This window comes from Saprolegnia parasitica (assembly GCF_000151545.1).
Source record: "Saprolegnia parasitica CBS 223.65 unplaced genomic scaffold supercont2.79, whole genome shotgun sequence".
NCBI classification, from domain to species: domain Eukaryota; phylum Oomycota; class Saprolegniomycetes; order Saprolegniales; family Saprolegniaceae; genus Saprolegnia; species Saprolegnia parasitica.
Window position 1 is genome coordinate 96,312 of NW_012156473.1, and position 22,718 is coordinate 119,029.

A 22,718-nucleotide genomic window follows, 5' to 3' on the forward strand; every position below is an offset into this window, starting at 1 on the left:
TGGGCCGTGGGTGCCGGCTGCAACCGCGTTGTGGGCGCCCGTGCACCACCGGCTCGACGACGGCGGTCGCGAGGCAGAGAGCCGCGGTTAGCGCGCGGGAGCCCATGAGACCTCGGTTCAAGTACACGGATGCGGTCAAGCGGTGGAAGTGAAGCCACGGCGGCGAGTGTCGTCGGTGGCGTCGCAGCGACAATAAGACAATCGCAGCCGCGACGAGGCAGAGCACACCGGTGACCACGGCCGTCATGGCCAAGAGGTAGCTGCCCAAACTCACGCGCGGCGGTGCAAATGTTGTCGACGCCCCCGTGTACGCGGCCGACATGAGCTGCAGCGAGCGCACGTCGCCTTCGAACGAGACGACCTCGCGGACGTTCTGCACCCAGTCGTACGCGCAGGCGACGCCGTGCGGACGCCACATCGGTGCAAAGAGGCGCTGCGTCTGTAGCGAAATGTCCGAGTCGTTGGACGCCGGCGCGGCAAACTGCATGAGCCCGACGTCCGAGTCGATCACGGAGGCTGGTAGCGCGGCCGAGATGGTTCCAAGGAGCTCGGCAGCGGCGGCAACCGACGCGAGGTACGCGGTGCATGCGTCGATCGAGCAGAGACGCGACGTGTTCACGCCGTTGGCAACGACAAAGAGACTGCTCTGCCGTGTCCACGTGAAGTGAAGGGGTAGCTGCTTGCTGCACACATCATCGAACGAAAATGATTCTTGCAGAAATGACTGCGGACGACCATACGCACACATGGGGTTGCCGCCAAAGTAGACGGTCGGTGCATCTGTCCACAATGGCGGTGGCAGCTCCATCGAAGCCGGCACGGCGTTGTACGCGCGTGCAAATGCGGCATTCGACTGCAGCGCGGCAAGCACGAGAGCGTCAAAGCTCTGCACCGCACCAATCAAGTCGGGCGGTGGCGGCACCCAGCGCAGACGAAGGTTGTTGAGCATCCCGATCTGCGCATGCACGACGTCGTTGATGGGTCCTCGGAATGGCCCGAGCAGGTACACTTGGACCTGCGTCGGATCAATGTCGCCGTAAAAGCGGGGCGTGTGGCGCACGAGACTCTGGTTGACGCCCGGGCCTTGCAGCTCAAACTCAAAATTGCCCGTGAGCAGTGCGGTGGTCCAGGACGGCGTCCCGCGCTGCACGGACGCAATCGACTTGATCGTAAACGACGACACAACCCCAAGGGCGTTCTCGACCGCGATGGTTTCGAGGACGCCGACCTCGTAGTGATTCGAGTAGAGCAGCTGAAACGAGGCAATGCCGTGGGCTTCCCAGAGACGTACTTCGCTCGGTACGTCGAGAAACGTGTGGGCAAAGAGTCGCGTCGACCACGCACTGCCGGCAGCGCTCGCATTCAGCGGTGTGAGCACGCGCATGTCGAAGCGCTGGCCGTTTTGGGCGTACCACGCTTCAAAATCCATGTTGCGCAGGACAGCCTCGAGGTACGCAGCGCCATTGGCCCTGTCGTTGGCCACGCATCTGGCCTGCGTGGCGGTCGTGACGCCCATTTCCCAGCGCCGCTCCAAGTCCAGCCAGCAGTATTTTGTCGGCAGAAACGTGAAAAGGCTGCTGTCGAGACGGCGCAGGCTCGCAATCGCAGTTGGGAGCGCCGTCATGTGCTGGTACAGCAGCTGCCGCCCGTACGTTGGTAGCACCAAGTACGGATCCGACCACGGCAGCGCCTCGACGTCGAGGACTCTTGATGTCGCGTTGAACGAGATGAGCGCGCGGTTGTAGACATATCGAAGCGCCGCCGAAGTGTTGAGTGTAGCAAAGCCACGCCAAAAGAGATCGTTTTGTAGATACGGGACAAAGAGTGAGAGGCTGTAGAAGCTGAGGCCGACCGACCCCACAACGTACAAAAGACCGACTGCGTGGCGCCATGGCCGGACGCTTGGCACCATTACAGACGGACCCGCCGCCGCGATCTGCATCGGTGCAACGCGCTGCAACAACGAATGAAACCGGCGTGTACATGATGTTCTTTCGTAACGGATGTGGCGCCCATGACCTACCCTCGGAGGATTAAAGGCTACGCGAGGAAGAGCGGAATCAAGCCGAGTACCGTTCTGAAGACATGGGAATACACTGCAATACCGTCTCCAATGGTGCTTCCAGCATGAAACTCGCGTTTGAATAGGAGCATTTGTGCGAGGAGGCGCAGAACAATGGCGCGTGCGCCTACCGGTAACTCGGTCGTCCATCCGCAACGACCCGACCTCGGACCCCTTGCTGCCATGGTTGCATAGGTGCACTCAATGATTTGCAGTATCATTTTTCTCTCTGCTTTTGCAATGCAAATTTCGCGCCAGTTGGGCGAAATGCCGGATAAAGACCATCTTATCCGGAAGCTCACTCGCTGTTGCTAAAACCTGAATTGCGATGTGGGGGCGGTTAGTAGGCGCGACCGGGACGCTGGACCTCGTCCTGCCGCGGAGCCGACTCGGCCGCTTGGCCAAGAAGGCCGACGTCGTCATCAACAAGCCGTTCATCAGCGGCCTGGTACGAGAAAGGTCCTCGCATCGCGGTTCTCCTCATGCGTCCTTTGCTAGCACTGCACGTTCGAGCGCCTCGACGCGGGCGGCGAGACGTCCGTGTGGCTCGTGGACCATAGCACCAACGGCGTCTTCGTCAACGGCAGCGTCGTGGGCCATTCGAACCGGGTCGCGATCAACGACCAGGACGAGATCTCGTTCACCAAACCGGGCGTCAAGAGCCCGGGCATCGAGCCGCTCTTCTTTCGCTTCTGCCTCACGTACACCATCCCGATGCAATCGCTGGAGGCTCACAATAGTCTTCCCAGGAAGAGCGAACCGTCGACGCCGACGCATCGCGTTGGCCAGAAGCGGCCGCGAAGCCCGTTCTCGACGCCCGAGCCGCGCGCGGTGATTGACAGTGCCAAGAAGCTCTGCGTGTCATCCACAACGCAGCGCGATGAGCTCATCTCGGGCACGGAAGCGATGCAAAAGGCCAACCAAGTACGTGGCAGGTCCTTGCCTGGAGATCTCATCCATCGTAGGACCTGCGCCAACGCCTCGTCGAGCACGGCAACCGTGAGAACGAGCTCAAGGAAAAGATCCAAACGATGCTCGTCACGATCAACGAGAAAGACTCGACGATCGAAAAGATGGACGAAGAGCACGCCAAGCTGCGCGCGCAGGTCATGCAGCAAGACCACACCATCCAAGACCTAACTGCGCACCTCGATGCGTACAAGAGCCTCGAAGAAGGCTGGAAGACCAAGGAGGTCGAGTGGGCGCAGCAAAAGGAGCTCCACCTCACAACGGCTGCAGACCTCAGCGCCGCGCAGCGGCAATTGCAACACGCGCAGAGTGTTATTAGCGTGCTCGAAGCGCAAGCAGCCGAGACGTCTACCAAGATGGCCGAAGCGACGCAGCAGGTTCGCGACCTCGAGGTCGCGAATCACCAGCTTCAGATGCAGCTCGACGCCGTCCAGATGAAGCGAGAGCAGCACGAAGAAGACTCTCGGTACGCATCTTCCGCCATAGATGCCAAGGTCAAGGTTGAAACCACTGTAGCAGAAGCGTTCAAGAAAGCGTGCTCGTCATGAAGGCCCGGCTCGCGACCGCGCGCGAAGCGTTCCACCAGATGCAGCACTACATGGGCGTGCTTGCGACCCAGATCCAGATCCCAAGCTTATCAGAGGCCCAGGACACTGACGCCGCCGTCGACGACGAAGACGATGGCGAGACGCAGTGTATGGACAAGGCGCGACCACAGTCCTTGGTCGACTTGGCCGGTAGTGCCAAGCATGAGGCTGCGACTACGAACAGCGAGGAAGTCAAAAGCCAGGAGCCACCTTTGGCGGTCAAGCCGAAAGAAGCGAGACGGTTGTTCACGACGACCTCGGACTCCGATGAGGGTACCAAGCCGACAGAGGCGCGCAGTGACGACGATGAAGACAGCGACGAAGACATGACGGCGGAGCACCGACCCGAGTCCAAGGCGCTCTCGCCAGACGAGACGCATGTGATGGACATTACGACCGACTCGCCGAGGGAGGCTGCGCCGCCGGCTCTCGTCGAGGCCAAGAGCAAGCGCTGGTTGCAGCTCAACACCATGGACGAGTCGCACAACGATAGCGAGACGGGCTTGTTTGACGAAACACAGATTTCCCAAGACTTGCAAGACGAATAAGAAACGCGATGATACATCAAGGTTGGTACGTCGGATCTCACGGCAATGGCGTCGACTGGAAGCGCTTGAGCAGGTTGGCATCTACAAGCACGCATCGTAAGCATCGATCAGCATTGCGAAGAGCAATCTGTGCACCGTTGAGTTGGCGTTGGGCCTTGATGTTGGCCTTGGACGGCCGCGACTGAAAAAGCGACGGCGCACTCGCGGCGACAGTTTGCTTCCACGACATATCGATTGGCCGCGTAGGTCGCACGGGGGCCACAACGTGCACGGGACTTGGTGTCTCGGGGACGGGCTCGTCAAGCGTGGCGACGATTTCGTTGGCCTCGGCGCATCCCTTCTCGAGCTTCGTTTCGCGGAGCCGCTCAAAACCAGCGAGAACTTGTTGCTGCAAATGTACCTTCTTGGCCTCGGCTTCCTCGAGCGCCCGTTCCATGACGTCATGGCGGTGCTTGAGCTTCTTGTTTTCCTCATCACACGCGCTGCGTTCGGCGTCGAGCTCTGCCAGGGCCGACTCTGCACCAAGCAGCGAAGCTCGGGCGGATGCGAGCGCTTCTTCGTGTCGACAGCACGTCTGGGACCACTCGCTGATGCTAGTTTCGAGCTGAAGCTTCTCGTTGGCCCACACGGCATCCTTCTCGTGCCACTGTGCGATCGTCGCTTGGAGCTTCACCACGTGCGTTTCAAGGTCGCCGATCGTTAGAAGCTTGGCGTCGACGCCGGCCTTGAGGTCCGCGTTGTCTTTTGCAAGCCGCGTGTTGGCAAGAACGAGGTCCCCCTTCTCCGATAGGAGCGCAGTTTGGTCGGCGACCCACTTGGCGGCTTGGTCCTCGCGCTCCTTTGAGGACACGAACGCACGCGTCTCGAACGCTTCACATTGGAGCTGGAGGTCACTGTTCTGTGCTTGAAGGCTGCTAACTTGGCCGCGGAGCTCGTCGACCTGGCGCTCCAGAAGCGCGATCGATGCTGCTTTGTCCTTCACCGTGTCGTCGTACCGGCACTGTCGCTGGAAATCGTCCTCTTGGAGTGCAAGAATCTGCTGCTCTTGAGCGCTGACCGTCGCCTCGAGCTCGCTCTTCTCCTTTTCGGTCGTCTCCAAGCACACTTGGAGGCAACGGACTTCGGAAGCGAGATCTTGGACGCGGTCTTGGAGTTCGACAATGTCGGCTGTAAGCCCCTTGGCGCGCTCTTCGACTTCGTCACGCTCTTCCGTTGTAACCGCAAGCGTTGCTTGCAGCTGCGCGCTTTCATCAGTTGCTTGCTGCAGATGCAAGAGAAGCGCGCCACGCTCGGCTTCGCGTGATGCGTCGATCGCCGCTGCCTCGGTTTCGAGCAACGACTGCGCCTCCGTGAGCGCGACGATTTGGGCTCGTAGTTTCTCGTTGTCGGCTTCGAGGTCTCGCTTTTCGCCCTTGATCACAGCGATTTCTTGCGCGAGGCCCGCGCCGACGGAGCCTTGCTGGTCCATATTGGCTTTGTACAGCTCAACGAGAGCTGATTTGTCGTCAACGCGCGCTGTCGCATCAGCGAGCTTGGCTTGGCAGTCCTCAAGCATGGACAGAAGGCGCATCTTGTCGCCGTCATGGGCCGTGAGCTGAAGGCGTGCGTCCGTGAGCTCAGCCTCGAGGCGCGTCACACGCTCCTGGGATTCGGCAGCGTGACGGTTGCTGCCGTCGACGAGAGCTTGACGCTCAGACGCCCAAGCGGCCTTCTGGGACTCCAAAGCTTGTATGCTGGAGCGCAACTCTACGAGCTGGCTCGCCAATGCTGCGTTTTCGTCACGGGCGGCGAGGATGTCGGCATTGTGGGTATTCAAGCCTTCCGTTTTCAGCACGAGCATCTCAGCTTTGAGCGCAGCTGCCTCCTCCTCAACGGCTCGGTGCTCCTTACGGAGCACGACTCCTTGGGCGAGCTGGACTTGGATCTGATCTTGGAGGCACGCAATTTCGGTCTGGCACTAATCACGTCCTCAGAAAAATATATGATCAAACCGCAGCATGGCCTACCTCGCAAGTCGATGAGCTGGCTTTCAACTGGGAGAGCTCCGCCTTTAAGAGCTCTACTTGTTGTTGCTCCTCAAAGAGACTGGCCTGGACGGTACTCATGGTCTCATCCATGCAGCCAAGTTCTTCTTCTAAAGTCGCCTTCAGCTTGACGAGGTCATCAACGTGCGCTTGAAGCTCCGCGACACGGGCGTCGTCGGCGGTGGGCTCTTTTGGTGACCCTTGTAGGGAGCTCTGGATTTCCATGGCAGATACTTGCGCTTTCAGCGCCAAGATCTCTTCCTCCTTGGCCGTGTTGTACTCCTTGAGCATGACGGACGTCTGCTTGAGCGCCGTCTGGGACTCGTCCAAGTTGAGCTCGAGGCGAAGAATTGCGTTTTCCTTCTCCTTGAGTTTGGCTTTCATCGCAGCGACTGTCTCGTGTAGCGCGACCGCGTCCGGATTGTTCGCCGAAGACGAAGTCTGCACCGACGTTGCTGCATCTTCCGTCTGCATTTGGAGTCCTTCGATCTTCTCTTCTGCGCGCGCAAGCGCGTCCGCGTTGATGACAAACTTGGTTTGGAGCGCGTGGAGCTTCTTCTCGGTCGCCTTCTTCTCGCAGAGGAGTTCAAAGTACAGCTCTGATGATGTAGAGTCAGTCGAGCCACCCGGAGTATGTACAGGAGTTGGCATCGCCGACAGACTTTTCAGAGTCTCGTGGTTCGAGTGCGGTGTGGCCACGGGGGCTATCATTCTTGGTGTTAGCATTTGCACACAGAAAGGGTGCCAATGTACCGGCCACAGCAAGACTCGGGGTGGCCACGATTTCTACACTGGGACTCTGTTGGGAATCAGTCGAAACCCTCCGAGACGCGCCGGTATGCACCTTCGCGACTGCAAGATTCCTCTATCGCACGCCACGCGCAAGTAGAACATACAGGCTAAGAGCGTCGCGAGTACCCGTCGTTTGATGGTGTCGGGCGTGTTGGTGATGTTGGAGAGGGTCTTGCGTTTGTGGTTCTACAGACGTTTGGTTAGCCACCGTCACTCATATGTGATGTCCAAAATGCGAACCCGTGGTGTGAGGATGTCGGTAGTCGCCCGAGCATCGTGGGGGCTCGTCGTATGTGCGTTGACGGTCACAACTTCGAGTTGTCGTGCAAGATGCTTCTTCACGCTGGGCTCGAGCGTCATCAAAAAGCTATGTTGGGCATGAGTGTGATGGTGCTGTATGATGATGACGTACGCGTCTTTGTAGTCGGGCCAAATCGAGGCGTATGCGCTATTCAAAGACAATATCAGTACACAGAGCATAGAGATAGGTATCATACGCGTAGCACGAGCGACCCGCATCGCGGCTCACGGGCGATGCATCGCTGAGCGCACTCTGCCGCAAAATGCAATCAGCACGCGCGTTTGCTTCGAAGAATAGCTACCGCAATAAAGTCTTGGATCTGCCCGCGGTATGTATCCAAGTGCGCGAACGTCCAGTGCTTGAGCAGGATGAGCATGTACTGGACGCACGCATCTCGCATCTGGCCGTTCCTACGTCGACCAGCATGAACTCCGAGTCATACCTCTCGCGATTAAGACAACGTACTTGCTCGTCTTGGACACATAGAAGAAGGTCGATAGGATATGGCGGGACATGACGACTTTGAGCACGCGTTCGATGCAACCATGGATTGCGCTGCTGTTGACCTGGATAGCAGCATCGTGAGGAGGGTCCAGCGAAGCAGGAAGACCATACCTTGTTGGTGCCTCCTCGGGCGTCAATCATCGTTGAGAAGACGTTCGAGATGAGAAGCTTCGTCTTCTGGCCCAAATGCACTGCGATTGCTGCAAAGACCTCGCATGCCTCCTTTACGACGGCCGATCGGAGCTCGACGAACTACGTGGAGAGTCGCACGTCGTTGGAAGCGCTAGGATCACCATGTACGTACGAGACTTCGGAAGGGAACGACAAGGCAGCTGAGGTTCTCTTGGGTGATGCTGCCTGCGTTGGCGGCGACGTAGCTGTGGATGTCCCGGAGCGCATCGACCTTGAGCTTCCACTCCTCGTCGCCGACCTTCAAGCGCGCTGCGTACCCATCCAGAGGACACTGCTTGGACCTCCATCCTAGCTGCTACGAGCATGAGCTCCATGCTTCCTCGGCCCCATCTTCCTACCGTCGGCTGCATGCTCCTTGCCGATCGCGCGCGCTGAGGTGCAAATTTAGGTGACTTGATTTGAATATTTAAACACGCGGTACTCGATAGTAGTGCGCAATACGCGTTACAAGAACAAAAACAGCGAATCAACGTCCATGGAATTTTGAACCAGGTGGCTTAAATCACCGCTCCTTGGCTGATGTCTATGCTCTGTACTCTAGAGTTGAAGCATGTATTGTGTGGACATGACACACGCGATCACTCGCTTTTCTGGGGACGCGGGTCGATCAGTCCTTTGCAGTCCTTTTTCGTCCTGCATGGATGGCAAAATGTGGACAGAAGGTTAAAAATGGCGTGATTTTAAACACTTGATTGGCGACGCACATTCGAATTTCGGAATCTCCGCACGCACGGCCTGGCGACAATGATCGCGCTCCTGGAACACATCAACTTGGCCATCAAAGCCTCGGGCGACCCGACGACAGCCACTGCTCGCTTCTACCTGGGCGTTCTTGGATGTGCGCGCGACCCGCGTTTGGAGTGGATGGTCCACGCCAACATTGGTCTCGGCCAATTCCATCTACTGCCTGGTCAGCCGGCGGACCAGCGCATCAACGGTGAGATCGCGCTGTTCTACGCGAGCCTCGACGCTCTCAAGGAGCGACTCGTCGCCAATGATCAAGCCTTCCACGAGCACATGGGTGATGATGTCGTGCCAGCCATTGCAGCGTATAACTTTGCCCAGGCTTCGCAGCGCTACCGCCACATTGCAGTCTCGGATCCCTCGGGCAACTTGATCTTGTGCTTTGAGTCACCGCACGACTATGCAGCAACCTCGACAGCGCTGGGTGCGCACCCGGGCAACGCGGCCGTTGGCGATGGGCTCGCCTACATCAAGTTTCTCGTGCGTCCCGGCACCGCGATCGCCCTCGGCGCGTTCTACCAGCAGCTTCTCGGTTCAGCCACCGTGGTGCTCGTCAAGTCTGCTGGAAGCGATCTGCACATGTGCAGCGTCGACTGCGGCCCCCTGCAGCGACTGCTCTTTGAGGAGACGCACGACGTGTTGTTGGCGTACGACGGCCACCACATTTGCATCTACGTGACCGAGTTCGAGGCTGCGTACCACGCATGCGCGGCCAAGCAGCTCGTGTGGACGAACGCCATTTACGAGGACAAGTGCGACTCGTGGGCGGAGACGCAAAAGTGGCGGCAATTTCGCATTCTGGACGTACGCGACCCCACATCGAACGAGCTCTTACTGCAGCTCGAGCACGAGATCCGACCGCTCCATCACGGTCGGTGCCCGCTCGCGTCATTCCAATAGTAGAGTGGTACGGTTCATGAAGTCAAAAAGGAAGCACTACTACAAATGTAGTACGTCATTATAATACGCGTCTGCTTGTGGTCCTCGGATCATTCACAGCTGGATAGTACAGTCCCGTCGCCAGAAAATATACTGGCGTCTCTGCTGACGCAAAGCATCTCTTCATTTCCGTCCAAGCAATTTCGCGCACCATCTTCCTGAGCTGTACACGTGGATATTGATCATACCACAGGAGGCCAACAACCACAACCGCCCGCAAAAACGTCGACCAGCAACGGACCAAACTCCTACCGCACAATCCCTTTCGCCTTCTCTCGGGATAATGGCCGGTGTCAATGATACGCTACTTCTTCACGGCTACTGGGGCACACCCACGAGCACCGTCGACTGGTGAACCATATCTTCTGCAGCATCATGATTCATGGTGCTGCATGATTCATGAATCGACCTCGCATCTTCATACTAGGTGCGAAGACAACTATGTCTGGTCCTACTACATTGCCGAGTGGTGGAACTCGTGGAGGTACTTGTACACCGTGGCCGTCTTGAATAATCTTGCTGCCTCTAGCAACGTCCCGCCGCTATTGCTTGCTCTCTACGCCCTCTACAAGTCGCGCCTCGCCTATGCCAACGACGCGCAGCCGATGATCATTCGCTATGCCTACATTGTGCCCCTCGTCATCTTCTCAGGCTCGTTCGCGTTCCACTCGACGCTGACGTATGCAGGACAGCTCCTCGACGAGCTGCCCATGATGTACGGGACGCTGTACTTCCACTACATCAGCCTCCGGTACCACGCGACGATGAAGTGGGTCCTCGTCGCCTTTGCCGTCGGACTCACGATCGCGCTCTCCATCGCCGGCCACGCCCCCCTTGCGTTCCAATCTGCCTACGGCTTTCTGGTCCATATTTCGATTCGTGGATAGGATCTCGTACTCATGCTTGTACTCCATGGGTAGACGGTCGCGCTCGTCGTGCGCAGCGTTGTCATGCACAAGCAGCACAAGGACGTGAGCCAGACGCGTCTCTTGCACCTCGGCTCGCTCTTGTACGCAGCAGGGTTTGTACTCTGGATCGCCGACCAAGCGTTTTGTCCGTCGGCCAAGCAACTGCATTTGCACGCGATCTGGCACCTCCTCTCGGGAGCGGGCACGTTTGTGTGGATCCAGTTTGCGTGCGCATACGAGCTGAGCATGCACGAGAAGCGCCTCCACGTCCAAAAGATCGCGTGCATTCTGCCATACTGCAGCCGATCGAGTGCTCCGTCAACCTCATCAACGCACCCTACGTTCGTACTACGAGAGTTGGTCCACATCTAACATGTACAATACTAATAGTACTGCATTATTGTCCTTTGTTGGAACTGAAGTCTGTTTAACCATGCTACGCCAATGATTCCCGAGACACGCGCCGTTCTCTGACCTTGGTGGCGTTGAAAGAGAGATCGTTTTGCGATGCCGTTCTTGTACTGTGGACCTTCACGCCGGAACCACACTCGAACTCCGTTTGCGAAAGAAACGCCGACCCGAGTACCAACGTTCATTAACCCACGGATGTGCTAACGTTACTGTATTACTTTGAAGCACCACCACCGTTCGATGTACACATTTGCTCCAAATTCCACGAGCAAGGGACGACTCAACGAAGCCCATCATTCTCGTACCCCGTGCCAAGGCGCAATAAGAACTCTGTTCGGGTGCTTGGACTCGGCCTTTTGCCAAATAACAAGCCGCCATTCCGCCGTCTCGCGTGCGCGATACACGTGCAGTCTACCCGTTGGTGCCGAAATGATATTCAAAGACCCAATGTAGCGTCATCGGGCACGCGGCGTGGGCGAATGAGAGGCAGATGCGAGCCGCATCGGATTCCTACGATAGACTATTGGCACCAGCAGCCCTTCCACGGAAGAAGCCGTCGCAGCTGCGCGGCAACTGCTTGGATCAGGTCGACGCGTGCCTCGGAGCGACGAGGGCACCACGCGTCGTGGCCGATGTCGTATGCAATTCGATGATCCAACACACTGGATGCCGAGACAGAATTTCATCGCGCCCTGAGAACACTTGGCGTTTGTATACACGGCGTCCATCACGTCAACCAAACGATTGTCGATCAGGCATTACAGCAGCCGCCATGCTCATTACCTTGAACTTTGTATAGGATCGCAAGGATTGATCATCCATAATTATGACGGATCCTGCCAATCGGCGAAATCAGGTTGATTGTCAATCCGATCGCGCCTGCCGCCGACCAATCACAGCGCGGGCAGGCGGTCCCGGTCCAATCACCATGAAGGTGTGGCCAAGGCTGGATCCAGTGTCATTTTGCAATTTCCAGCGTCTTGACCAGCATGACCGCAACAACGATCGAAGAGAACTGCCCGGCGTTTGACAACGGCTGCCCCTTCAAGGACGTCAAGGAGCGCGTCGCCGACTGCACCTTCTTCGCCAAGGGCTGCCCCTTCAAGGAGACGAAGGACATGACGGCGCTCTACGACGAGCTCCAGGCCGCGATCCCGGCGTCGCACCACGAGACGGGCACGGCCGCCGCCGAGTCGGTCCTCGCCATGTTCAACAGCATCCACAACGTGAGCCGCGCCAAGAAGACCGAGGTCGGCGCCTGCCCCGTCTTTGTCACGACGTGCCCGTTCAAGACGATCACCAAGGACGGCCGCCCGCTCGTGGACGAGCTCCAGATGCGCGCGTGGGGCCAATTCAACGACGACAGCAGCGACGACGAGGCGCCGCCGCGCAAGCAAGGCCACCTCGCCGAGGACCTCAAGTACGGTACCAAGAAGTCGCACAAGGAGGCCGAGAACGTGCACTTCATCCGCGAGTTCATCAAGGGCCGCATCAACAAAGACGCGTACAAGACAATGGTGGCCATGTTCTACTACGTCTACGGCGAACTCGAGGAGCAGATGCGCCGCGCGTACGCAGCCCGGGACCCGATCTTTTCGCCGCTGCACTTTCCCGAAGAGCTCGAGCGCAAGGAGGCGCTCGAAGAGGACTTGGCGTATTACTATGGCCCCAACTGGGCGTCGACGATGCCGGCCATGACGCCTGCGACCAAGGAATACATTGCGCGTCTTCAGTACATTGGCGCAAACGAACCGTCTATCTTGGTGGCCCACGCGTACACGCGGTACCTCGGCGACCTCTCGGGCGGCCAGATCCTCAAGAAGATTGCCATCAAGGCGCTTGGCCTTGAGAACGGCAACGGCACGGCGTTCTACGACTTTAAGAACATGACGACGAGCCACAAGGTGTTCAAGAACAAGTACCGCGACGCGCTCAACAACTTGCACGTGACGCAGGCCATCTCGGACCGGCTCGTCGAGGAGGCCAACCTCGCCTTCCTCCTCAACATGAAGCTCTTTGAGGAGCTCGACGTGCTCTCGGGCTTCAACACGCCCGAGAAGCAGCAAGCCGACGCCATCTTGCGCCGCCGCCAGGCCGAGACCGCGCCCAAGGAAGTCGAGACGCGCACGGGCGGTGTGTGCCCGTTTGCCAAGATGGTTGGTCAGCCCGGCATCAAAGAGCTCGCGATGAAGTACCACGGCGACGACATGAGCGCGGACGAGTTTGATGAGCTCAAGGCCGAGTACGACGCGGCCAAGTGGGAAGCGCGCAAGAAGCTCCTCAAGCAGTACAGCGTCTCGATGTTGGTCATGGGCGCCGCGGTCGGCCTCTCGCTCTTCTTCAAGCAGCACTAAGATTTAGGTTGAAGGCTCTCCACTAATATTTACATCCTTAATCGCACGATCGACAATACAAGCATCGTGTCTACAAGTCAACAGACAATATTGTGCATCGCAGCACACTGACACGGCCTCGGTCAGTACTAGTACTACGTATCGCGGATAGCACTTTGTGGTTGTAGTAGATAACAAAAGGCAGGGGTTGGAAAAGTTGAAAAATAGCAATCCAAAATTGATACCTGCGTACCAATTACTTGGCCGTGTGGGCCGTCGTGTAGGGAAGGATGGCGCCAATGCGCTGGACGCGCAGCGTCTTCTTGCTGCGCGAGAGCTCGTGCGCGCAGGCGAATTGGATCCACACAAATGTGCCGGTCCCCGAGAGGAGGTGCCACAAGGCGTGGAGCTGCAGTGGCTTGACGGTCGCGCAAAAGTGCTGGTCGAGCAGCCAGAGGCCAAACGCAGCCACGTACAGGAGTGCGCCGAGCTGCAGCAAGCGCGTGTGCCCGACATCTTCGTGGTTGACGTTGAAAAAGAGGCTGCGGGCGAGGAGCGCGGCCACCTACGCATCGTCCATCGTCGTCGCCTACATGTCTGCATCGTGCCGTACCAGCGTGCCGTAGGCGACGCGAAAGGGCATGGGCGACTCGGGAAAGAAGGCCATCATGAGCGTGAGCCCGACCGCGAACGCGACGAGGACCCACTTCATGATCGGGTTGTGCCGGAGGCTAATGTAATGAAAATACAGCGTCCCGTACATCATGGGCAGCTCGTCGAGCATTTGGCCCACAAACGTCAAGGTCGAGTGAAAGGCAAACGAGCCGGCAAAGACGATGACGGGCACGAGGTACGCGATGCGGATCGAGGTCGGCTGCGCGCTGTCAGCGTACGCCTGCCGCGACTTGTACATGGCGTAGAGGGCCAAGGCGAGCGGTGGCACGTTGCTATCATGTATGATTGGTTTGGTGCATGGGCCAAAGCCGCCGCCGGTACCTCCACGAGTTCCACCACTCGGCAATGTAGTAGGACCAGACGTAGTTGTCCTCGCACCTGCATGCAGACATGATGAGACTCTTGCCACGTACCAAGGGAAGTACCAGTCTACGCTGCTTGTCGGCGCGCCCCAGTAGCCGTCAGTCGTCGCCATGCTCGGATCTGCCGGATGACGAAATGACGAAAAAGGCCAAGTGTCAAAAACTGCCTATTAATAGGCGGTGCAGCCATCATGCGACCGATCTTCAACCTGCCGCCTAGCGTCATCAAGCGACCGGTTGACGCCAAGGGAATACGAGACTTCTCGCTACAACCGGTGCTTGACTCCATAGCATCGACCGTCGGGCAACCCTTTGAACGAATAGCACACTAGCACCACGTAGAAATAGTATGGCATTCACTTCGAATGCATCCCGCCTTTTGGCGCCAATTTCGCCTCTTCAAGTTACCCGGTATGCGAGCGACGACGGCTAGAGCCCGTGGAACCTTTGACAGAGCGATACAACACATCTCCCGCGAGCGGGTGATAAAGCACTCGATCGGCGGCAGTACAGTGCGTACGGCTGAGGGAGTACATGCAATCTTTTGGACGCGGAAGCGGTTCCCGTGCATGCTCAACTCATACGCACGCAAACATGATCCACACAATCGTGCCCGCGCCCGAGAGGAGGCACGCAAATCCTCGACGTGCTGGTGGCTGATGCTCTGTGAGGCAGCACGGGGTGCGCTATTGTGCTCTCTGCGCCCTCGACAAGTGGCGCCTACGTTATGCTATTCGTCAGCTTTGCGGGCTCGTTCTCGACGCTCATGTATGCCGGCAGCTTGGATCGATACTTTACAACGGTTAGCGATATAATAACACCGCCAGAAGAGCACTTGAAGATGCAGATCTGTTTCGTGGCATGTGTAGATGCTTGATAAGACTTGAAGCCCCTTCCACGAGAGTGCGTTCTCTAGAGAAACGCGCCAAAACGCGTCCTGCGCTTGTGTTGAGCGTTGGGCGGTAAAGTATTCTTTCCGAAAAAACAAACCCAACAGTCCATGATGCTGGGACAGACAGGGGGCGGTCTCGGGCTGATCCAATTGCACAGGTGGAGTCCAGAGACCAGCTCCTTGTACTTAAATACTTGATAGACTTCTAAATGAGCAATAATGCATGGCATGATGTCAACGCTTGTCAAAGCGCCAGCTTGGGCTTTTCGGGAGGCTGCATGCGCGTTCGCCCCATGTGACAGACTTGATCGCTTGAGGAAATCGAATCGCGCACAGGCTTGTATGCAAGGTTACTCTGGACCTATAACGATCGTACAACACCGAGCGTGGCTACGTCCCCATCGGCACGACGATGATCTTGCTCCTGCCAATGACGACGAATGATAGATGGTAGGATATGCGGCCGTCTGCGTGTCTTTCCAAGCCTCGGATGATGATGATGATGATACATGTATTGTTGTCTCGAGAGACAACCTGCATGTCTTGCGGCTTCAAGTGTCTTGCGGCTTCAAGTCCCTTCAAGCACGTCCGATCCTCATCGAGTCCACATAAAACCAGAGGTGAACCTCTACTAGAGTCGAGCTTCGCTCCTAGACATCGGCATCATAGCTCGTCGACGCGAAGCTGGAGCTGGCTGTCGTCGGCCGCGTCCAGTCCATTGCAGCTTCAACACGTTTTTTTGGGGGTGCGCGTGTTTTTCCCGCCACGTTCTCGGCCCGACACCCAACTTGCGACAATGCACCAATCACGACGCGCGCAGCCAGATTGCAGCCAATCAGCGTCCGCGCGTCAGCCCGACGACCATGCGCTCGACAGCATTTTCGCACTCGCTCTGCGCCGGGACAGCATCAGCAGCATGCCAAGCCTCGCCGCCATGGAAGCATCGCCCCTCGAGGCCAAGACGTTCCACGATGGGGACGCCTCGGCGCAGGCTGGTAGACGCCCACATCCCCACTCATCGCGATCGCTCATGGACGAGGCGCTCTGTAGGTTCCACGCTCGCCGACCCGTCAGCGCCCGAGGTCCACTACGCCGAGGACAACCCATGTAGAGCTCACTCATGATGGACCGCTAAGGCAAAGGAGCTTATGGATATATGACCTGTAGTGGCGACGCAGATGACGGACCTCTTCAAGCTCATCCACGAAGTGAGCTTGACCAAGCGGCAGGAGGTTGACCCGGCGCTCGTGACGAAATGCCACAAGACAGGCGTGACGCCGCAGGACCGACCGCTCGGCGCCGAGCTTGAGTTGCGAACATGGGGCCTCTTTGAAGACGAGGCCGTCGTCGCGCCACCGACGCCACCCAAGACGCCGACGGTCAACCTGGCCAAGGACCTAAAGTACGGCACGAAAAAGTCCCACCGCGAAGCCGAGAACGTCCACTACATTCGCGAGTTCCTCAAAGGCCGCGTGAACCGCGATGCGTACAAGTGCATGCTGGCCATGTACTACTACATTTACACCGAGCTCGAAGAGATGATGCGCGCCGCGTACGAAGCGAACGACCCGATCTACAGCCCGCTGCACTTTCCCACGGAGCTCAACCGCGTGGATGCAATCGCCACGGACCTTGCCTTCTTTTTTGGCCCGAACTGGGCCAAGGTCATGCCGCCGCCGACGCGCGCGACAAAGGAGTACCTGGCGCGCCTGCACTACATTGGCACAAGCGAGCCGTCCATCTTGGTGGCCCATGCGTACACGCGATACCTCGGCGACCTCTCGGGCGGCCAAGTGCTCAAGCGCATTGCGATCAAGTCCATGGACCTCCACGACGGCCTCGGCACAGCGTTCTACGACTTCAAGAACATGAAGATCAAGCACAAGGTCTTCAAGGACAAGTACCGCTCGATCCTCGATACGCTCGACGTGAGCCAAGAGGTCTCAGACCGCTTGGTTGAGGAAGCCAACCTCGCGTTCCTTCTCAATATGAAGCTCTTTGAAGAGCTCGACATCATTTCTGGCTACAGTACGCTCGAGAAGCAGCAGGCCGAAGCGGTCTTGCGCCGGCGCGAAGCCGAGGCCCTCGCGACGCCGACGGACGTCCCGAAGAGCGCGTGCCCGTTTGCCAAGCTCATTGGACAACCCGGTATCCGCGAGCTCGCGATGAAGTACCACGGCGACGACTTTACGCCCGAAGAGTTTGCGACGCTTCAAGCCGAGTACGACGCGATCCAGGCCGCGTCGAGAAGGAAGCTCATTGCGCAGTGTGGCTACACGCTGCTGGCGGTGGGTGCGACGGTGGCCGTGACGCTGCTCCGAAAACGGTGTCATAATAGTAGGATAGGATGTTATGTAGGACGCTGCCTAAGTGAACTCGATTGTGTTGTGGGAGGTAATACGCTCGCTCGCTGTTTCTGGCGTGAAGGACCGTCAAGTGCAATACTACATGGAGAAGGCAAACGAGGCCTGGGACTACAGTGACGGAGCGTGCTTGAGAAGGTCGAGGATCGTGGTCAGCTGCGCGTCGTGGGCGAGCGCTTTCGCGGCCAAGAGCGCTGCGTCCTCTTCTCGCTGCTGGGCTACGCTGCGCTCAAAGGACGTCTGCCACGCTTGCATGGCGGCCACCTGCGCTTCGAGGTCATGCACGCGCCTGTTGCAGTCGTCATCAGAAAGGGCGGTTTGAAGCTTCAAGTGTACGTACTGGAGCAGATCGGTATACGTGGGCTGCGGTGGCACGGCCGTTGGTGTTGGTGGTGGCGCGATAAAGTGTGTGAACGCGGCGTCATGGCCTGCCACCTCGTCAAGGGCGTCGTCCTTGGCAAGATCGTCGGGCGTGAGCATCGGTGGCTCGGGTGGCTTGGTCTTCTCAAAGAGCGCGTCGAGGCTCGACTGCGTCTGGAGGTTTGCAATGTGGTAGCGTTGGCGAAAGTTGTCCATCCAGCCATTTGACGCTTTGAAGTCGGGAATCGAGAGCTCGGTCGCGAGGCGGAGCGCCTTCTCGCGGAGCATGGGGCCCGTCACGAGTACGTTCCGACCCGTCGCCTCTTGGTACCACTTGTAGACAAGCGAGCTCAAGAGCGCGTTGGTGTCGGTGCGAAACTTGCGCTTCCGAGCTGCATCGTCGTCCGTGGCCTTGGCCATCGTGATGTACTCGTGCTTCCGCTTCAAGATACGGCTCACGGTCGCGCTTGAGACGCCAAACTGCTTGGCCAGCTTCGAGTTGGTCGCATGGCCGCGGCTGGCTTGCGCGATGAGCACGGCCTTCTCGTGCACGCTGAGCTCCTTGGCCGGCTTCTTGATCTTGGCGACCGGAGGCTCGTCGCTGCCCATGGCTTGTATCACAGTGTGCCGGATAGTGGGTCCAGTGTGCCAATCCGGATACGGTGCCGCATGATCTTGCCGCCAAAAGCTGCTTCAAGCTCAAGCTTCATTACCAAGCAACATTCAGGTGAGCTTTAGCCTCCTCCAGTCCTTCTCATCACGCTAGGTACCCGCTTGCACTCGGATGCATGAGCCTGCTTCATCATAGCAGGTAGCACACCCTGCGTCCCCTATAACACTATTTTGTATATAATGTATATAGTGTATATCACACTATATCGAACACCGTCGATGGATCATTTTGCGAAAGGTCACGACAGGGCAAGGCGCAGCATGGCCGACGACGCGGTGGGTCGACGTCCATGGCCAGTTCCAGCTTACTTAAAGCATTGGCATGTGCATAGGAGTACACAGTCGAGTACCTTGATGAGAACCCGGAGGAGCTCAAGTGGCTCAGCCGGCCCGGCAAGGTCAAGATCACGTACGCGAACGGCGACACGTTTGAAGGCGACGTGAACGCAGCGCGGCTCAAGCACGGGCCCGGCAAGTACATTTGGACCGACCGCGTTGACGACGAGGTCAAGGAGATTGCTTGGTACGAAGGCGACTACGTCGATGGCAAGAAGCATGGGCTCGGCAAGATGCAATTTCCCAACGGCGACGTCTACCACGGGCAGTGGGCCAACGACACGATTGACGGCCAAGGCACGCTCATGTACAAGAACGGCGACATCTTCAGCGGGACGTACGTTGCGGGTATCAAAGAGGGCAAAGGGACATACGAGTATGCGGCCGACAAGAGCCAGCTCGTGGGCACGTGGGTCCAAAACACCATCGTCGACGGCAAGTGGCTCTTCAAGGACGGCGGCTACTGTACCGGCCACTTTGAGAACGCGATGCCGATCGGCCAGTGCATCCTGCAGCTGCCGAATGGCCTCAAGCAAGAAGGCGTGTACGCCAAGGTCGAGGGTGTCAACGCGGCCGGCGATACAGTGCTCATCCCGACATGGAAGGGCGAGGCGATCACCAGGGTCTTTTGAACCAGAGACACGATGGACGATGGCATGTAGATAATATATGACGATGATCTTCTTACTGAATGTACGCCTTGAGGAAGCGGCGGTGAAAGTCGTTGCGGATCGTGTCGTTGATGAAGCGCTTCTTCAGCTCCGGTTCGTTCCGCGACTGGTTCTTGAAGACCACGTCGTCGTTCCACTTGCGCTTGATGGTCGCGCTGCCGGCCGGCGCCATCGCGCTCGTGAGCGGGTTGCCCATGAGGACTTCGTCCTTGGCGCGCTTCTCTTCTTCGTCGCGCTCGGCCTGCTCCTTGCGCAGCCGCTCTTCCTCGCGCTCTCTTTTGATTTTCTCGAGCTCGCGCATGAGCTCGGCCTCCTCGTCGTCCGAGTCGTCGTCGTCGCTCTCGCTGTCGCTCTCGCTGTCGCCAACGTCGTCGTCCGCGTCGTCGTACTTGGTTTGGACGTCTTTCGCCCTATCTTCCCACTCGTCGCCTTTTAACAAGAGCGTCTTGTTGTCTTTGAGCCGCATGATTTTCTGCTGCGCAAAGTCGACTTCCTTGAGCTTGTCTTCTTCGTACTTGCGCTCGCGGTCCGTGAGCTCGCCGATGAGGTCGCGCTCCGCGAGCTCGTCGCTCGTGCCTTGGCCCAGCTGGCGAGTCTTGAGCTTCGTGTGCCCCGGAAGGTCGCGCGCCGAGAACTGCATGCTGATCTGGCCGCCCGAGTTCCATCCGCCCTCGTTCTTCTTGCCCATGGCAGCATTGAACGTCGGGCGAGCGGCCGTCGTCATCCTTGGTCGTCCGCTAAATTCCAAGTGGCTCTGGCGCTCCAGCTATCTCGGAGCGCACGAAATGGCATACAAAACGCAAGCTATTTTCACTGGGGATCCGGGGCGCACCGAATGTACGCAGTTTCAAGGGGTATCAAAGAAAGCAGGTTTTTCTTTGGGAGATCCACGAGCCCATACAAACACCAAATGCTATCGCGACGCCGCAAGCTATGGGCGTCCGTTGCGCTCGGAAGCTTGCACATGCGCAGGCGAGTGGCCCATGACGGAGTCTATTGAGGCGCGCATAGAACTCTACGGGGCGCGCAGCATGTTCGAGTCTTTGCAGATCGACTAAAACCGTGGAACCAAAGTAAAACCGAGGTTAAACTGCGTTTGAGACGGTGATTGGCTGAAATCCCTTAGCGTGGGCACCTCATACTTTTGCACCACCGAGCGACCAAGACGCATGGACCGCCGAAGCTCTCGTTCGTCGTCGCGGTCGAGCTCGAGCTCCCGCAGCCCCAGCGCTCGTCGTGGCAATGGGAAGCGCCGTAGTAGCTCCCGCAGCCCGAGCGGTCGCCGTGGTAAGCGCCGTAGTCCATCGCGCAGCCCCAGCTCTCGTCGCGAGAAACGTCGTAGCCCATCCCGCAGCCCACGTGGCAAACGCCGCAGCGCATCGCGGAGCCCGAGTCCGCGTCGTGAGAAGCGCCGTAGTCCATCGCGCAGCCCCAGCCCTCGTCGCGAGAAGCGTCGTAGCCCATCCCGCAGCCCACGTGGCAAACGCCGCAGTGCATCGCGGAGCCCGAGTCCGCGCCGTGAGAAGCGTCGCAGCCCATCGCGCAGCACGAGCCCGCGCCGTGAGAAGCGTCGCAGTGCCTCCCGTGATCGTTTTCGCCGGAGAAGTCGTTCAAACGACCGTCGTCGGCGTGGACGGTCGCCGTCACCGCGTCAGAAGCGTCCGCGCAGTCCCAAGCGTAGTGCGGAGCGCAACCAGCGCCGGAAAGCGTCCAAGAGCCCGCGTCGTCCGAGCCCGAGCAAGCGGTCGAGCCCACCACTGCGCACGCGTGGGAGCCCGCGCAAGGCCGAGAAGGAAAACACGGCGTCAGCGAACGCGGCCGAGGCGCCAGTCAAGAGCCGCACGATCGACATTCTCACGAACGACACGAAGCGCGGCCGGACGGGCGGCGTCTACATCCCGCCGTTCAAGCTCGCGCAGATGAAGAAGGACGAGATGGACAAGTCGTCGCAGGAGTACCAGCGCATGACGTGGGACGCGCTCCGGAAGAGCATCAACGGTCTCATCAACAAGGTCAACGTGTCCAACATCGCCAACATCCTTCCCGAGCTCTTCCAGGAGAACCTCGTGCGCGGCCGCGGCCTCCTCGTGCGCTCGATCATGAAGGCGCAGCTGGCGTCGCCGGGCTTCACCCACATTTACGCGGCGCTCGTCGCCGTCATCAACACCAAGATGCCCGAGAACGGCGAGCTCCTTCTGAAGCGCGTCGTGCACCGCTTCCGGCGGGCGCTCAAGCGTGGCGACAAGGTCGTCGCGATCGCACTCGTGCGCTTCATTGCGCATCTCGTCAACCAGCAGGTCGTCGAGGAGCTGCTCGCGCTCGAGGTGCTCACGTTCCTCTTGACGAGCCCGACCGACGACTCGGTCGAAGTCGCCGTCAACTTTACGAAAGAGTGTGGGCAAATGCTGCACGAGCTCTGCCCGGAAGGTCTCCGCGCGATCTTCGAGCGCTTCCGCGGTATCCTCCACGAAGGCGAGATCGACAAGCGCGTCCAGTACACGATCGAAGGCCTCTTTGCGATCCGGAAGGGCAAGTTCGCCGACTACCCCGCGGTGCACGAGCAGCTCGATCTGGTCGAGGCCAACGACCAGATCACGCACCAGATGGGTCTCGACGACGAGGTCGACGTCGAGGACAAGCTCGACATCTTCCGGTTCGACCCGGACTTTGAGAAGAACGAACGCATGTGGAAAGAGATCAAGAAAGAGCTGCTCGGCGAAGATTCCGAGGCCGAAGACGGCGACGACGAGTCGGGCGACTCGGACGACGACTCGGATGACGACGACGACGCGACGCCGGCGCCCGCGACGACGATGCAAATCCACGACTTTTCCGAGCAGGACCTGGTGAACCTCCGCCGCACGATCTACCTCACCATCATGTCGAGCGTGAGCCACGAAGAGTGCGCGCACAAGCTGCTCCGGCTCAACATCCGTCCGGGCCAAGAAGTCGAGATTTGCGGCATGCTCATCGAGTGCTGCTCGCAGGAGCGCACGTATTTGCGCTACTATGGTCTCCTCGGGCAGCGCTTTTGCCTCATCCGGCGCGAGTACCAGAACGCGTTCGATGATGC

The 22,718-nt window shown here is 58.6% G+C and overlaps 13 protein-coding genes across 13 annotated transcripts in view; 7 read left to right on the forward strand and 6 right to left on the reverse strand.

Moving 5' to 3' along the window:
* Window positions 1-87: 87 nt before the first annotated feature.
* Window positions 88-1,955, reverse strand: SPRG_11697 (hypothetical protein; the record flags this gene model as incomplete). The annotated part of the gene is made up of 3 exons (XM_012351371.1): window positions 741-1,955; window positions 200-683; window positions 88-111 (listed from the first exon to the last, which is right to left on the reverse strand). The coding sequence occupies exons 1-3, from the start codon at window positions 1,940-1,942 to the stop codon at window positions 88-90; spliced, it is 1,710 nt and encodes a 569-aa protein (XP_012206761.1). The 5' UTR covers window positions 1,943-1,955.
* A 435-nt stretch (window positions 1,956-2,390) lies between these two features.
* SPRG_11698 (hypothetical protein) lies at window positions 2,391-4,209 on the forward strand (the record flags this gene model as incomplete). Its single annotated transcript, XM_012351372.1, has 4 exons — window positions 2,391-2,510; window positions 2,561-2,986; window positions 3,028-3,497; window positions 3,548-4,209. The coding sequence occupies 4 exons, from the start codon at window positions 2,391-2,393 to the stop codon at window positions 4,164-4,166; spliced, it is 1,635 nt and encodes a 544-aa protein (XP_012206762.1). The 3' UTR covers window positions 4,167-4,209.
* SPRG_11699 (hypothetical protein) lies at window positions 4,188-6,841 on the reverse strand (the record flags this gene model as incomplete). The annotated part of the gene is made up of 3 exons (XM_012351373.1): window positions 4,188-4,247; window positions 4,302-6,123; window positions 6,173-6,841. 3 exons carry the CDS (start codon window positions 6,839-6,841, stop codon window positions 4,204-4,206), a joined length of 2,535 nt encoding a protein of 844 aa, XP_012206763.1. The 3' UTR covers window positions 4,188-4,203.
* Window positions 6,842-7,551: 710 nt separating this feature from the next.
* SPRG_11700 (hypothetical protein) lies at window positions 7,552-7,798 on the reverse strand (the record flags this gene model as incomplete). The annotated part of the gene is made up of 2 exons (XM_012351374.1): window positions 7,552-7,693; window positions 7,749-7,798. 2 exons carry the CDS (start codon window positions 7,796-7,798, stop codon window positions 7,552-7,554), a joined length of 192 nt encoding a protein of 63 aa, XP_012206764.1.
* Window positions 7,799-8,694: 896 nt separating this feature from the next.
* On the forward strand, window positions 8,695-9,695 carry SPRG_11701 (hypothetical protein). The gene has a single exon (XM_012351375.1). The coding sequence runs from the start codon at window positions 8,724-8,726 to the stop codon at window positions 9,621-9,623; it is 900 nt and encodes a 299-aa protein (XP_012206765.1). The 5' UTR covers window positions 8,695-8,723; the 3' UTR covers window positions 9,624-9,695.
* A 250-nt stretch (window positions 9,696-9,945) lies between these two features.
* On the forward strand, window positions 9,946-10,942 carry SPRG_11702 (hypothetical protein; the record flags this gene model as incomplete). The annotated part of the gene is made up of 4 exons (XM_012351376.1): window positions 9,946-10,013; window positions 10,090-10,146; window positions 10,192-10,525; window positions 10,583-10,942. 4 exons carry the CDS (start codon window positions 9,946-9,948, stop codon window positions 10,940-10,942), a joined length of 819 nt encoding a protein of 272 aa, XP_012206766.1.
* Window positions 10,943-11,946: 1,004 nt separating this feature from the next.
* Window positions 11,947-13,335, forward strand: SPRG_11703 (hypothetical protein; the record flags this gene model as incomplete). The annotated part of the gene is made up of 1 exon (XM_012351377.1): window positions 11,947-13,335. The coding sequence occupies exon 1, from the start codon at window positions 11,971-11,973 to the stop codon at window positions 13,333-13,335; it is 1,365 nt and encodes a 454-aa protein (XP_012206767.1). The 5' UTR covers window positions 11,947-11,970.
* Window positions 13,336-13,515: 180 nt separating this feature from the next.
* Window positions 13,516-14,477, reverse strand: SPRG_11704 (hypothetical protein). Its single transcript, XM_012351378.1, has 4 exons — window positions 14,415-14,477; window positions 14,311-14,367; window positions 13,928-14,261; window positions 13,516-13,879 (listed from the first exon to the last, which is right to left on the reverse strand). The coding sequence occupies exons 1-4, from the start codon at window positions 14,462-14,464 to the stop codon at window positions 13,571-13,573; spliced, it is 750 nt and encodes a 249-aa protein (XP_012206768.1). The 5' UTR covers window positions 14,465-14,477; the 3' UTR covers window positions 13,516-13,570.
* Window positions 14,478-16,131: 1,654 nt separating this feature from the next.
* On the forward strand, window positions 16,132-17,617 carry SPRG_11705 (hypothetical protein; the record flags this gene model as incomplete). Its single annotated transcript, XM_012351379.1, has 4 exons — window positions 16,132-16,238; window positions 16,294-16,350; window positions 16,411-17,569; window positions 17,602-17,617. Exons 1-4 carry the CDS (start codon window positions 16,160-16,162, stop codon window positions 17,615-17,617), a joined length of 1,311 nt encoding a protein of 436 aa, XP_012206769.1. The 5' UTR covers window positions 16,132-16,159.
* A 100-nt stretch (window positions 17,618-17,717) lies between these two features.
* SPRG_21049 (hypothetical protein) lies at window positions 17,718-18,575 on the reverse strand (the record flags this gene model as incomplete). The annotated part of the gene is made up of 2 exons (XM_012351415.1): window positions 17,718-17,895; window positions 17,947-18,575. 2 exons carry the CDS (start codon window positions 18,573-18,575, stop codon window positions 17,718-17,720), a joined length of 807 nt encoding a protein of 268 aa, XP_012206805.1.
* A 282-nt stretch (window positions 18,576-18,857) lies between these two features.
* On the forward strand, window positions 18,858-19,665 carry SPRG_11706 (hypothetical protein; the record flags this gene model as incomplete). Its single annotated transcript, XM_012351380.1, has 2 exons — window positions 18,858-18,914; window positions 18,971-19,665. 2 exons carry the CDS (start codon window positions 18,858-18,860, stop codon window positions 19,604-19,606), a joined length of 693 nt encoding a protein of 230 aa, XP_012206770.1. The 3' UTR covers window positions 19,607-19,665.
* On the reverse strand, window positions 19,620-20,384 carry SPRG_11707 (hypothetical protein). Its single transcript, XM_012351381.1, has one exon. The coding sequence runs from the start codon at window positions 20,367-20,369 to the stop codon at window positions 19,659-19,661; it is 711 nt and encodes a 236-aa protein (XP_012206771.1). The 5' UTR covers window positions 20,370-20,384; the 3' UTR covers window positions 19,620-19,658.
* Window positions 20,385-20,887: 503 nt separating this feature from the next.
* The window catches only part of SPRG_21050 (hypothetical protein), a gene marked incomplete at both ends in the record, with an annotated part of 2,364 nt that continues 533 nt past the window's right edge, over window positions 20,888-22,718 (forward strand). The window contains 3 exons of the mRNA XM_012351416.1: window positions 20,888-20,932; window positions 20,988-21,037; window positions 21,327-22,706. Of these exons, the coding sequence (XP_012206806.1) occupies window positions 20,888-20,932; window positions 20,988-21,037; window positions 21,327-22,706 (1,475 nt within the window). The remainder of the gene's footprint in view (window positions 20,933-20,987; window positions 21,038-21,326; window positions 22,707-22,718) is intronic.

What these genes read in the sequence shown, in the direction of transcription:
- SPRG_11704 (XM_012351378.1), bottom strand. Translation starts at nt 14,464, where the DNA reads ATGGCGACGACTGACGGCTACTGGGGCGCGCCGACAAGCAGCGTAGAC. An exon ending in GAGTGGTGGAACTCGTGGAG is followed by an intron (nt 14,262 to 14,310) that starts GTACCGGCGGCG and finishes CATACATGATAG; the next exon opens with CAACGTGCCACCGCTCGCCT. An exon ending in GCGTCGCCTACGGCACGCTG is followed by an intron (nt 13,880 to 13,927) that starts GTACGGCACGAT and finishes GACGATGCGTAG; the next exon opens with GTGGCCGCGCTCCTCGCCCG.
- SPRG_11701 (XM_012351375.1), top strand. Translation starts at nt 8,724, where the DNA reads ATGATCGCGCTCCTGGAACACATCAACTTGGCCATCAAAGCCTCGGGC.
- SPRG_11707 (XM_012351381.1), bottom strand. Translation starts at nt 20,369, where the DNA reads ATGACGACGGCCGCTCGCCCGACGTTCAATGCTGCCATGGGCAAGAAG.